Source organism: Oncorhynchus nerka, linkage group LG12 (genome assembly GCF_034236695.1).
Source record: "Oncorhynchus nerka isolate Pitt River linkage group LG12, Oner_Uvic_2.0, whole genome shotgun sequence".
NCBI classification, from domain to species: Eukaryota; Metazoa; Chordata; class Actinopteri; order Salmoniformes; family Salmonidae; genus Oncorhynchus; species Oncorhynchus nerka.
In genome coordinates, this window is record NC_088407.1 from 508,949 (window position 1) to 523,410 (window position 14,462).

The 14,462-nt window shown below is 45.0% G+C and overlaps 1 protein-coding gene across 1 annotated transcript in view; it reads right to left on the reverse strand.

The window, feature by feature from the left end:
- Positions 1 to 7,093: 7,093 nt before the first annotated feature.
- The window catches only part of si:ch73-71d17.2 (uncharacterized), a 104,193-nt gene continuing 96,824 nt past the window's right edge, over positions 7,094 to 14,462 (reverse strand). The window contains exon 16 of the mRNA XM_065025106.1: positions 7,094 to 8,659. Within this exon, the coding sequence (XP_064881178.1) occupies positions 8,535 to 8,659 (125 nt within the window). The 3' untranslated portion in view covers positions 7,094 to 8,534. The remainder of the gene's footprint in view (positions 8,660 to 14,462) is intronic.

A 14,462-nucleotide genomic window follows, 5' to 3' on the forward strand; every position in this document is an offset into this window, starting at 1 on the left:
TACCCTCGTAAAACGGACTATCCTACCGATCCTTGACTTCGGAGATGTCATTTACAAAATAGCCAACACTCTACTCAGCCAATTGGATCACAGTGCCATCCGTTTTGTCACCAAAGCCCCATATACTACCCACCACTGCGACCTGTATGCTCTCGTTGGCTGGCCCTCGCTTCATATTCGTCATCAAACCAAGTCATCTAAAAGTCTTTGCTAGGTAAAGCCACCTTATCTCAGCTCACTGGTCACCCACCCGTAGCACGCGCTCCAGCAGGTATATTACACTGGTCACCATAGAAACTCCCACCCGTAGCACGCGCACCAGCAGGTATATTTTAATGGTCACCATAGAAACTCCCACCCGTAGCACGCGCTCCAGCAGGTATATTTCACTAGTCATCCCCAAAGCCAATTCCGACTTTGGCTGCCTTTCCTTCCAGTTAGTTCTCTGCTGCCAATGACTGGAACGAATTGCAAAAATCACTGAAGCTGGAGACTCATATCTCCCTCACTAACTTTAAGCACCAACTCACAGATCATTGCACCTGTACATAGCCCTTCTGTAAACAGCCCATCCAACTACCTCATCCCCATACTGTTATCTATTTTATTTATTTTACTCCTTTGCACCCCAGTATCTCTACTTGCACATTCATCTTCTGCTCATCTATCACTCCAGTGTTTAATTGCTAAATGGTAATTATTTTGCCACTATGGCCTATTTATTGCCTTACCTCCGTTATCCTACCTCATCTGCACACACTGCATAGACTTTTCTATTGTGTTATTGACTGTATGTTTGTTTCTGTGTAACTCTGTGTTGTTGTTTGTGTTGCATTGCTTTGCTTTATCTTGGCCAGGTCACATTTGTAAATGAGAACTTGTTCGCAACTAACCTACCTGGTTAAATAGAGGTGAAATAAAATGTAAAAATGTGTTTAGTACGTCCTCCAGTTCAGAGGCAGTAGGGATGACCAGGGATGTTCTCTGTTTAGTGAGTCCTCCAGATCAGAGGAAGTAGGGATGACCAGGGATGTTCTCTGTTTAGTGAGTCCTCCAGATCAGAGGCAGTAGGGATGACCAGGGATGTTCTCTGTTTAGTGAGTCCTCCAGATCAGAGGCAGTAGGGATGACCAGGGATGTTCTCTGTTTAGTGAGTCCTCCAGATCAGAGGCAGTAGGGATGACCAGGGATGTTCTCTGTTTAGTGAGTCCTCCTGTTAGTAACCCTACTGTTCATTAACCCTGTTAATAACCCTACTGTTTATTAACCCTGTTAGTAACCCTACTGTTTATTAACCCTGTTAGTAACCCTGTTTATTAACCCTGTTAGTAACCCTACTGTTCATTAACCCTGTTAATAACCCTACTGTTTATTAACCCTGTTAATAACCCTACTGTTTATTAACCCTGTTAGTAACCCTGTTTATTAACCCTGTTAGTAACCCTACTGTTCATTAACCCTGTTAATAACCCTACTGTTTATTAACCCTGTTAATAACCCTACTGTTTATTAACCCTGTTAGTAACCCTACTGTTCATTAACCCTGTTAGTAACCCTACTACATAGTACTGTTTATGAACCCTGTTAGTAACCCTACTGTTTATTAACCCTGTTAGTAACCCTACTGTTTATTAACCCTGTTAGTAACCCTACTACATAGTACTGTTTATTAACCCTGTTAGTAACCCTACTGTTTATTAACCCTGTTAGTAACCCTACTGTTTATTAACCCTGTTAGTAACCCTACTGTTTATTAACCCTGTTAGTAACCCTACTGTTTATTAACCCTGTTAGTAACCCTACTGTTTATTAACCCTGTTAGTAACCCTACTGTTTATTAACCGTTAGTAAACCTACTGTGTATTAACCCTGTTAGTAACCTTACTACATAGTACTGTTTATTAACCCTGTTAGTAACCCTACTGTTTATTAACCCTGTTAGTAACCCTACTGTTTATTAACCCTGTTAGTAACCCTACTGTTCATTAACCCTGTTAGTAACCCTACTGTTCATTAACCCTGTTAGTAACCCTACTGTTTATTAACCCTGTTAGTAACCCTACTGTTCATTAACCCTGTTAGTAACCCTACTGTTTATTAACCCTGTTAGTAACCCTACTGTTTATTAACCCTGTTAGTAACCCTACTGTTTATTAACCCTGTTAGTAACCCTACTGTTCATTAACCCTGTTAGTAACCCTACTGTTCATTAACCCTGTTAGTAACCCTACTGTTTATTAACCCTGTTAGTAACCCTACTGTTTATTAACCCTGTTAGTAACCCTACTGTTCATTAACCCTGTTAGTAACCCTACTGTTTATTAACCCTGTTAGTAACCCTACTGTTTATTAACCCTGTTAATAACCCTACTGTTTATTAACCCTGTTAATAACCCTACTGTTTATTAACCCTGTTAATAACCCTACTGTTTATTAACCCTGTTAGTAACCCTACTGTTTATTAACCCTGTTAGTAACCCTACTACATAGTACTGTTTATTAACCCTGTTAGTAACCCTACTGTTTATTAACCCTGTTAGTAACCCTACTGTTCATTAACCCTGTTAGTAACCCTACTGTTCATTAACCCTGTTAGTAACCCTACTGTTTATTAACCCTGTTAGTAACCCTACTGTTTATTAACCCTGTTAGTAACCCTACTACATAGTACTGTTTATTAACCCTGTTAGTAACCCTACTGTTCATTAACCCTGTTAGTAACCCTACTGTTTATTAACCCTGTTAGTAACCCTACTGTTTATGAACCCTGTTAGTAACCCTACTGTTTATTAACCCTGTTAGTAACCCTACTGTTTATTAACCCTGTTAGTAACCCTACTGTTTATTAACCCTGTTAGTAACCCTACTGTTTATTAACCCTACTGTTTATTAACCCTGTTAGTAACCCTACTGTTTATTAACCCTGTTAGTAACCCTACTGTTTATTAACCCTACTGTTTATTAACCCTGTTAGTAACCCTACTGTTTATTAACCCTGTTAGTAACCCTGTTTATTAACCCTGTTAATAACCCTACTGTTTATTAACCCTGTTAGTAACCCTACTGTTTATTAACCCTGTTAGTAACCCTACTGTTTATTAACCCTGTTAGTAACCCTGTTTATTAACCCTGTTAATAACCCTACTGTTTATTAACCCTGTTAGTAACCCTACTGTTTATTAACCCTGTTAGTAACCCTACTGTTTATTAACCCTGTTAGTAACCCTACTACATAGTACTGTTTATTAACCCTGTTAGTAACCCTACTGTTTATTAACCCTGTTAGTAACCCTACTGTTTATTAACCCTGTTAGTAACCCTACTACATAGTACTGTTTATTAACCCTGTTAGTAACCCTGTTTATTAACCCTGTTAGTAACCCTAATGTTTATTAACCCTGTTAGTAACCCTACTGTTTATTAACCCTGTTAGTAACCCTACTACATAGTACTGTTTATTAACCCTGTTAGTAACCCTACTACATAGTACTGTTTATTAACCCTGTTAGTAACCCTACTACATAGTGCTGTTTATTAACCCTGTTAGTAACCCTACTGTTAATTAACCCTGTTAGTAACCCTACTGTTTATTAACCCTGTTAGTAACCCTACTACATAGTACTGTTTATTAACTCTGTTAGTAACCCTAATACATAGTACTGTTTATTAACCCTGTTAGTAACCCTACTACATAGTGCTGTTTATTAACCCTGTTAGTAACCCTACTGTTCATTAACCCTGTTAGTAACCCTACTGTTTATTAACCCTGTTAGTAACCCTACTGTTCATTAACCCTGTTAATAACCCTACTACATAGTACTGTTTATTAACCCTGTTAGTAACCCTACTACATAGTACTGTTTATTAACCCTGTTAATAACCCTACTACATAGTACTGTTTATTAACCCTGTTAGTAACCCTACTGTTTATTAACCCTGTTAATAACCCTACTGTTTATTAACCCTGTTAATAACCCTACTGTTTATTAACCCTGTTAGTAACCCTACTGTTTATTAACCCTGTTAGTAACCCTACTGTTTATTAACCCTGTTAGTAACCCTACTGTTTATTAACCCTGTTAGTAACCCTACTGTTTATTAACCCTGTTAGTAACCCTACTGTTCATTAACCCTGTTAATAACCCTACTACATAGTACTGTTTATTAACCCTGTTAGTAACCCTACTGTTCATTAACTCTGTTAGTAACCCTACTGTTTATTAACCCTGTTAGTAACCCTACTGTTTATTAACCCTGTTAGTAACCCTACTGTTTATTAACCCTGTTAATAACCCTACTACATAGTACTGTTTATTAACCCTGTTAATAACCCTACTACATAGTACTGTTTATTAACCCTGTTAGTAACCCTACTGTTTATTAACCCTGTTAGTAACCCTACTGTTTATTAACCCTGTTAGTAACCCTACTGTTTATTAGCCCTGTTAGTAACCCTACTACATAGTACTGTTTATTAACCCTGTTAGTAACCCTACTGTTTATTAACCCTGTTAGTAACCCTACTGTTTATTAACCCTGTTAGTAACCCTACTACATAGTACTGTTTATTAACCCTGTTAATAACCCTACTGTTTATTAACCCTGTTAGTAACCCTACTGTTTATTAACCCTGTTAGTAACCCTACTGTTTATTAACCCTGTTAGTAACCCTACTGTTTATTAGCCCTGTTAGTAACCCTACTGTTCATTAACCCTGTTAGTAACCCTACTTTTTATTAAGCCTGTTAGTAACCCTACTACATAGTACTGTTTATTAACCCTGTTAGTAACCCTACTACATAGTACTGTTCATTAACCCTGTTAGTAACCCTACTACATAGTACTGTTCATTAACCCTGTTAGTAACCCTACTGTTTATTAAGCCTGTTAGTAACCCTACTGTTTATTAACCCTGTTAGTAACCCTACTACATAGTACTGTTTATTAACCCTGTTAGTAACCCTAGTACATAGTACTGTTTATTAACCCTGTTAGTAACCCTACTGTTTATTAACCCTGTTAGTAACCCTACTGTTCATTAACCCTGTTAGTAACCCTACTGTTCATTAACCCTGTTAGTAACCCTACTGTTCATTAACCCTGTTAGTAACCCTACTACATAGTACTGTTTATTAACCCTGTTAGTAACCCTACTGTTCATTAACCCTGTTAGTAACCCTACTGTTTATTAACCCTGTTAGTAACCCTAGTACATAGTACTGTTTATTAACCCTGTTAGTAACCCTACTGTTTATTAACACTGTTATTAACCCTACTGTTTATTAACCCTGTTAGTAACCCTACTACATAGTACTGTTTATTAACCCTGTTAGTAACCCTACTGTTCATTAACCCTGTTAGTAACCCTACTGTTTATTAACCCTGTTAGTAACCCTAGTACATAGTACTGTTTATTAACCCTGTTATTAACCCTACTGTTTATTAACCCTGTTAGTAACCCTACTGTTTATTAACCCTGTTAGTAACCCTGTTTATTAACCCTGTTAATAACCCTACTGTTTATTAACCCTACTACATAGTACTTACTTTATTAACCCTGTTAGTAACCCTACTACATAGTACTTACTTTATTAACCCTGTTAGTAACCCTAATACATAGTACTTACTTTATTAACCCTGTTAGTAACCCTAATACGTAGTACTTACTTTATTAACCCTGTTAGTAACCCTACTGTTTATTAACCCTGTTAGTAACCCTACCGTTTATGAACCCTGTTAGTAACCCTACTGTTTATTAACCCTGTTAGTAACCCTACTGTTTATTAACCCTGTTAGTAACCCTACTGTTCATTAACCCTGTTAGTAACCCTACTGTTTATTAACCCTACTACATAGTACTGTTTATTAACCCTGTTAGTAACCCTACTGTTTATTAACCCTGTTAGTAACCCTACTGTTCATTAACCCTGTTAGTAACCCTACTGTGTATTAACCCTGTTAGTAACCCTACTACATAGTACTGTTTATTAACCCTGTTAGTAACCCTACTGTTCATTAACCCTGTTAGTAACCCTACTGTTTATTAACCCTGTTAGTAACCCTACTGTTCATTAACCCTGTTAGTAACCCTAATACATAGTACTGTTTATTAACCCTGTTAGTAACCCTACTGTTCATTAACCCTGTTAGTAACCCTACTGTTCATTAACCCTGTTAGTAACCCTACTACATAGTACTGTTTATTAACCCTGTTAGTAACCCTACTGTTCATTAACCCTGTTAGTAACCCTACTGTTTATTAACCCTGTTAGTAACCCTACTGTTTATGAACCCTGTTAGTAACCCTACTGTTTATTAACCCTGTTAGTAACCCTACTGTTCATTAACCCTGTTAGTAACCCTACTACATAGTACTGTTTATTAACCCTGTTAGTAACCCTACTGTTTATTAACCCTATTAGTAACCCTACTGTACAATAACCCTGTTAGTAACCCTACTGTTTATTAACCCTATTAGTAACCCTACTGTTTATTAACCCTATTAGTAACCCTACTGTTTATTAACCCTGTTAATAACCCTACTACATAGTACTGTTTATTAACCCTGTTAGTAACCCTACTGTTTATTAACCCTATTAGTAACCCTACTGTTTATTAACCCTATTAGTAACCCTACTGTTTATTAACCCTGTTAATAACCCTACTACATAGTACTGTTTATTAACCATGTTAGTAACCCTACTACATAGTACTGTTCATTAACCCTGTTAATAACCCTACTGTTTATTAACCCTGTTAGTAACCCTACTGTTTATTAACCCTGTTAGTAACCCTACTGTTTATTAACCCTGTTAGTAACCCTGTTTATTAACCCTGTTAGTAACCCTACTGTTCATTAACCCTGTTAATAACCCTACTGTTTATTAACCCTGTTAGTAACCCTACTGTTCATTAACCCTGTTAATAACCCTACTGTTTATTAACCCTGTTAATAACCCTACTGTTTATTAACCCTGTTAGTAACCCTACTGTTTATTAACCCTGTTAGTAACCCTGTTTATTAACCCTGTTAGTAACCCTGTTTATTAACCCTGTTAGTAACCCTGTTTATTAACCCTGTTAGTAACCCTACTACATAGTACTTACTTTATTAAGCCTTCACCTGTAAAACACGGTTTCAAACAACATAAAATAGCTGGATTTACAATGCACAGTCAGGTGAGAGTGTGTGTGTCAGAGAGAGAAAGGGTGTGTGTGAGTGTGTGTGTGTCAGAGAGAGAAAGGGTGTGTGTGAGTGTGTGTGTCAGAGAGAGAAAGGGTGTGTGTGAGTGTGTGTGTGTCAGAGAGAGAAAGGGTGTGTGTGAGTGTGTGTGTGTGTGTCAGAGAGAGAAAGGGTGTGTGTGAGTGTGTGTGTGTCAGAGAGAGAAAGGGTGTGTGTGAGTGTGTGTGTGTCAGAGAGAGAAAGGGTGTGTGTGAGTGTGTGCGTGTCAGAGAGAGAAAGGGTGTGTGTGAGTGTGTGTGTGTCAGAGAGAGAAAGGGTGTGTGTGAGTGTGTGTGTGTCAGAGAGAGAAAGGTGTGTGTGAGTGTCAGAGAAAGAAAGGGTGTGTGTGAGTGTGTCAGAGAGAGAAAGGGTGTGTGTGAGTGTGTGCGTGTCAGAGAGAGAAAGGGTGTGTGTGAGTGTGTGTGTGTCAGAGAGAGAAAGGGTGTGTGTGAGTGTGTGTGTGTCAGAGAGAGAAAGGGTGTGTGTGAGTGTGTGTGTGTCAGAGAGAGAAAGGGTGTGTGTGAGTGTCAGAGAGAGAAAGGTGTGTGTGTGTCAGAGAGAGAAAGGGTGTGTGTCAGAGAGAGAAAGGGTGTGTGTGAGTGTCAGAGAGAGAAAGGGTGTGTGTGTGTCAGAGAGAGAAAGGGTGTGTGTGTCAGAGAGAGAAAGGGTGTGTGTGAGTGTGTCAGAGAGAGAATAAGGGTGTGTGTGTGTGTGTGTGAGAGAGAAAGGGTGTGTGTGAGTGTGTGTGTGTCAGAGAGAGAAAGGGTGTGTGTGAGTGTGTGTGTGTGTGAGAGAAAGAAAGGGTGTGTGTGAGTGTGTGCGTGTCAGAGAGAGAAAGGGTGTGTGTGAGTGTGTGCGTGTCAGAGAGAGAAAGGGTGTGTGTGTGTCAGAGAGAGAAAGGGTGTGTGTGAGTGTGTGTGTGTCAGAGAGAGAAAGGGTGTGTGTGAGTGTGTGTGTGTGAGAGAGAGAAAGGGTGTGTGTGAGTGTGTGTGTGTGAGAGAGAGGAGGAAGTGTGTTTCAGTCTTTTAGTGATGTCGTTCCTCCTTCCTCTTTTCTCCTTCCATGGAAAGTCTCGTGAACAAAAGCCATCTTCACTCACCAATAGAAAAAGTCAGGGAAAAATTCTGTCACCAATAGAAAATCAGCAAGAAAGGCTTCGCATGGGCTTTTCTTTAACCAATCATCTCCCACTCTGCACGTTTCTTGATTCGGAGCCACACCTTACAATCGTGTGATTCGCTAAGATCATATAATGCCAAACATTTAGTTGACTCCCACATACAGTAGATTAGACTTGAGCATGATGAAGAGGTCAGTCTCTCAGAGGGAAGGCTCTACTCAGGACCACCTCCAATCTGTCTCCTCCCAGAAGACACAACTCCAGAACACACACCAGCCTCTGATTGGCCAGCTGGGAGGCCGTTGCGATCAGATCCGCTAGGATAGGACGAAAGAGGACAGTAATCATTATTATGGTGTGTGTTATCAGGTGGAGGTGTGTGTTAACAGGTGGAGGTGGGTGTTACCAGGTGGAGGTGTGTGTTATCAGGTGGAGGTGTGTGTTACCAGGTGGAGGTGTGTGTTACCAGGTGGAGGTGTGTGTTATCAGGTGGAGGTGTGTGTTACCAGGTGGAGGTGTGTGTTACCAGGTGGAGGTGTGTGTTAACAGGTGGAGGTGTGTGTTATCAGGTGGAGGTGTGTGTTACCAGGTGGAGGTGTGTGTTACCAGGTGGAGGTGTGTGTTATCAGGTGGAGGTGTGTGTTACCAGGTGGAGGTGGGTGTTACCAGGTGGAGGTGTGTGTTAACAGGTGGAGGTGGGTGTTACCAGGTGGAGGTGTGTGTTAACAGGTGGAGGTGGGTGTTACCAGGTGGAGGTGTGTGTTATCAGGTGGATGTGGGTGTTACCAGGTGGAGGTGGGTGTTACCAGGTGGAAGTGGAGGTGTGTGTTATCAGGTGGAAGTGGAGGTGTGTGTTATCAGGTGGAGGTGTGTGTTACCAGGTGGAGGTGGGTGTGTTACCAGGTGGAGGTGGGTGTTATCAGGTGGAGGTGGGTGTTACCAGGTGGAGGTGTGTGTTACCAGGTGGAGTGGGGTGTTACCAGGTGGAGGTGTGTGTTACCAGGTGGAGGTGTGTGTTATCAGGTGGAGGTGTGTGTTATCAGGTGGAGGTGTGTGTTACCAGGTGGAGGTGTGTGTTACCAGGTGGAGGAGGAGATGTGTGTTATCAGGTGGAGGTGTGTGTTACCAGGTGGAGGTGGGTGTGTTACCAGGTGGAGGTGTGTGTTATCAGGTGGAGGTGTGTGTTACCAGGTGGAGGAGGAGATGTGTGTTATCATGTGGAGGTGTGTGTTACCAGGTGGAGGTGTGTGTTACCAGGTGGAGGTGTGTGTTATCAGGTGGAGGTGTGTGTTACCAGGTGGAGGAGGAGATGTGTGTTATCAGGTGGAGGTGTGTGTTACCAGGTGGAGGTGGGTGTGTTACCAGGTGGAGGTGGGTGTTACCAGGTGGAGGTGTGTGTTATCAGGTGGAGGTGTGTGTTACCAGGTGGAAGAGGAGATGTGTGTTATCAGGTGGAGGTGTGTGTTACCAGGTGGAGGAGGAGATGTGTGTTATCAGGTGGAGGTGTGTGTTACCAGGTGGAGGTATGTGTTATCAGGTGGAGGTGTGTGTTACCAGGTGGAGATGTGTGTTATCAGGTGGAGGTGTGTGTTACCAGGTGGAGGTGTGTGTTATCAGGTGGAGGTGTGTGTTACCAGGTGGAGGAGGAGATGTGTGTTATCAGGTGGAGGTGTGTGTTACCAGGTGGAGGTGTGTGTTACCAGGTGGAGGTGTGTGTTACCAGGTGGAGGTGTGTGTTACCAGGTGGAGGAGGAGATGTGTGTTATCAGGTGGAGGTGTGTGTTACCAGGTGGAGGTATGTGTTACCAGGTGGAGGTGTGTGTTATCAGGTGGAGGTGTGTGTTACCAGGTGGAGGAGGAGATGTGTGTTATCAGGTGGAGGTGTGTGTTACCAGGTGGAGGTGTGTGTTATCAGGTGGAGGTGTGTGTTACCAGGTGGAGGAGGAGATGTGTGTTATCAGGTGGAGGTGTGTGTTACCAGGTGGAGGTGTGTGTTACCAGGTGGAGGTGTGTGTTACCAGGTGGAGGTGGTGGAGGTGTGTGTTACCAGGTGGAGGAGGAGATGTGTGTTATCAGGTGGAGTGTGTGTTACCAGGTGGAGGTGGGTGTGTTACCAGGTGGAGGTGTGTGTTATCAGGTGGAGGTGTGTGTTACCAGGTGGAGGAGGTGGAGATGTGTGTTATCAGGTGGAGGTGTGTGTTACCAGGTGGAGGTGTGTGTTACCAGGTGGAGGTGTGTGTTATCAGGTGGAGGTGTGTGTTACCAGGTGGAGGAGGAGATGTGTGTTATCAGGTGGAGGTGTGTGTTACCAGGTGGAGGTGGGTGTGTTACCAGGTGGAGGTGGGTGTTACCAGGTGGAGGTGTGTGTTATCAGGTGGAGGTGTGTGTTACCAGGTGGAGGAGGAGATGTGTGTTATCAGGTGGAGGTGTGTGTTACCAGGTGGAGGAGTGTGTTATCAGGTGGAGGTGTGTGTTACCAGGTGGAGGTATGTGTGTTACCAGGTGGAGGTATGTGTTACCAGGTGGAGGTGTGTGTTACCAGGTGGAGGAGGAGTGTGTGTTATCAGGTGGAGGTGTGTGTTATCAGGTGGAGGTGTGTGTTACCAGGTGGAGGTGTGTGTTATCAGGTGGAGGTGTGTGTTACCAGGTGGAGGTATGTGTTACCAGGTGGAGGTGTGTGTTATCAGGTGGAGGTGTGTGTTACCAGGTGGAGGAGGAGATGTGTGTTATCAGGTGGAGGTGTGTGTTACCAGGTGGAGGTGGGTGTGTTACCAGGTGGAGGTGTGTGTTAACAGGTGGAGGTGTGTGTTAACAGGTGGAGGTGTGTGTTACCAGGTGGAGGTGTGTGTTACAGGTGGAGGTGGAGGAAGGTGGCGGTGTGTGTTCAGGTGGAGGTGTGTGTTACCAGGTGGAGGTGTGTGTTACCAGGTGGAGGTGGAGGTGTGTGTTATCAGGTGGAGGTGTGTGTTATCAGGTGGAGGTGGGTGTGTTACCAGGTGGAGGTGTGTGTTACCAGGTGGAGGAGGAGATGTGTGTTATCAGGTGGAGTGTGTGTTACCAGGTGGAGGTGTGTGTTACCAGGTGGAGGTGGGTGTGTTACCAGGTGGAGGTGTGTGTGTTACCAGGTGGAGGTGGGTGTTAACCAGGTGGAGGTGTGTGTAACAGGTGGAGGTGTGTGTTACCAGGTGGAGGAGGTGGAGGTGTGTGTTATCAGGTGGAGGTGTGTGTTACCAGGTGGAGGTGTGTGTTACCAGGTGGAGGTGTGTGTTACCAGGTGGAGGAGGAGATGTGTGTTATCAGGTGGAGGTGTGTGTTAACAGGTGGAGGTGTGTGTTATCAGGTGGAGGTGTGTGTTACCAGGTGGAGGTGTGTGTTACCAGGTGGAGGTGTGTGTTTGGTGGAGGTGTGTGTTACCAGGTGGAGGTGTGTGTTACCAGGTGGAGGTGGGTGTGTTACCAGGTGGAGGTGTGTGTTACCAGGTGGAGGAGGAGATGTGTGTTACCAGGTGGAGGTGGGTGTGTTACCAGGTGGAGGTGGGTGTTACCAGGTGGAGGTGGGTGTTACCAGGTGGAGGTGTGTGTTATCAGGTGGAGGTGTGTGTTACCAGGTGGAGGAGGAGATGTGTGTTATCAGGTGGAGGTGTGTGTTACCAGGTGGAGGTGGGTGTGTTACCAGGTGGAGGTGGGTGTTACCAGGTGGAGGTGTGTGTTATCAGGTGGAGGTGTGTGTTACCAGGTGGAGGTGTGTGTTACCAGGTGGAGGAGGAGATGTGTGTTATCAGGTGGAGGTGTGTGTTACCAGGTGGAGGTATGTGTTACCAGGTGGAGGTGTGTGTTAACAGGTGGAGGTGTGTGTTAACAGGTGGAGGTGGGTGTTACCAGGTGGAGGAAGAGACGTGTGTTATCAGGTGGAGGTGTGTGTTACCAGGTGGAGGTGTGTGTTACCAGGTGGAAGTGGAGGTGTGTGTTATCAGGTGGAGGTGTGTGTTATCAGGTGGAGGTGTGTGTTACCAGGTGGAGGTGTGTGTTACCAGGTGGAGGAGGAGATGTGTGTTATCAGGTGGAGGTGTGTGTTACCAGGTGGAGGTGGGTGTGTTACCAGGTGGAGGTGGGTGTGTTACCAGGTGGAGGTGGGTGTTACCAGGTGGAGGTGGGTGTTAACAGGTGGAGGTGTGTGTTAACAGGTGGAGGTGTGTGTTACCAGGTGGAGGAAGAGACGTGTGTTATCAGGTGGAGGTGTGTGTTACCAGGTGGAGGTGTGTGTTACCAGGTGGAAGTGGAGGTGTGTGTTATCCGGTGGAGGTGTGTGTTACCAGGTGGAGGTGTGTGTTAACAGGTGGAGGTGTGTGTTATCAGGTGGAGGTGTGTGTTACCAGGTGGAGGTGTGTGTTACCAGGTGGAGGTGTGTGTTTGGTGGAGGTGTGTGTTACCAGGTGGAGGTGTGTGTTACCAGGTGGAGGTGGGTGTGTTACCAGGTGGAGGTGTGTGTTACCAGGTGGAGGAGGAGATGTGTGTTATCAGGTGGAGGTGTGTGTTACCAGGTGGAGGTGGGTGTGTTACCAGGTGGAGGTGGGTGTTACCAGGTGGAGGTGGGTGTTAACAGGTGGAGGTGTGTGTTAACAGGTGGAGGTGTGTGTTACCAGGTGGAGGAAGAGACGTGTGTTATCAGGTGGAGGTGTGTGTTACCAGGTGGAGGTGGGTGTTACCAGGTGGAGGTGTGTGTTACCAGGTGGAAGTGGAGGTGTGTGTTATCCGGTGGAGGTGTGTGTTACCAGGTGGAGGTGTGTGTTAACAGGTGGAGGTGTGTGTTATCAGGTGGAGGTGTGTGTTACCAGGTGGAGGTGTGTGTTACCAGGTGGAGGTGTGTGTTTGGTGGAGGTGTGTGTTACCAGGTGGAGGAGGAGATGTGTGTTATCAGGTGGAGGTGTGTGTTACCAGGTGGAGGTGGGTGTGTTACCAGGTGGAGGTGGGTGTTACCAGGTGGAGGTGTGTGTACCAGGTGGAGGTGTGTGTTAACAGGTGGAGGTGGGTGTGTTAACAGGTGGAGGTGTGTGTTACAAGGTGGAGGAAGAGATGTGTGTTATCAGGTGGAGGTGTGTGTTACCAGGTGGAGGTGTGTGTTTGGTGGAGGTGTGTGTTACCAGGTGGAGGTGGGTGTTACCAGGTGGAGGTGGGTGTTACCAGGTGGAGGTGGGTGTTACCAGGTGGAGGTGGGTGTTACCAGGTGGAAGTGGAGGTGTGTGTTATCCGGTGGAGGTGTGTGTTACCAGGTGGAGGTGGGTATTACCAGGTGGAGGTGGGTGTTACCAGGTGGAGGTGCGTGTTACCAGGTGGAGGTGGGTGTTACCAGGTGGAGGTGTGTGTTACCAGGTGGAGGTGTGTGTTACCAGGTGGAGGTGTGTGTTATCAGGTGGAGGTGTGTGTTATCAGGTGGAGGTGTGTGTTATCAGGTGGAGGTGTGTGTTATCAGGTGGAAGTGGAGGTGTGTGTTATCAGGTGGAAGTGGAGGTGTGTGTTATCAGGTGGAGGTGGAGAGGTGTGTTATCAGGTGGAGGTGTGTGTTACCAGGTGGAGGTGGGTGTGTTACCAGGTGGAGGTGGGTGTTACCAGGTGGAGGTGGGTGTTACCAGGTGGAGGTGGGTGTTACCAGGTGGAGGTGGGTGTGTTACCAGGTGGAGGTGGGTGTTACCAGGTGGAGGTGTGTGTACCAGGTGGAGGTGTGTGTTAACAGGTGGAGGTGTGTGTTAACAGGTGGAGGTGTGTGTTACCAGGTGGAGGAAGAGATGTGTGTTATCAGGTGGAGGTGTGTGTTACCAGGTGGAGGTGTGTGTTTGGTGGAGGTGTGTGTTACCAGGTGGAGGTGGGTGTTACCAGGTGGAGGTGTGTGTTATCAGGTGGAGGTGTGTGTTATCAGGTGGAAGTGGAGGTGTGTGTTATCAGGTGGAAGTGGAGGTGTGTGTTATCAGCTGGAGGTGTGTGTTATCAGGTGGAGGTGGAGAGGTGTGTTATCAGGTGGAGGTGTGTGTTACCAGGTGGAGGTGGGTGTGTTACCAGGTGGAGGTGGGTGTTACCAGGTGGAGGTGGGTGTTACCAGGTGGAGGTGGGTGTTACCAGGTGGAGG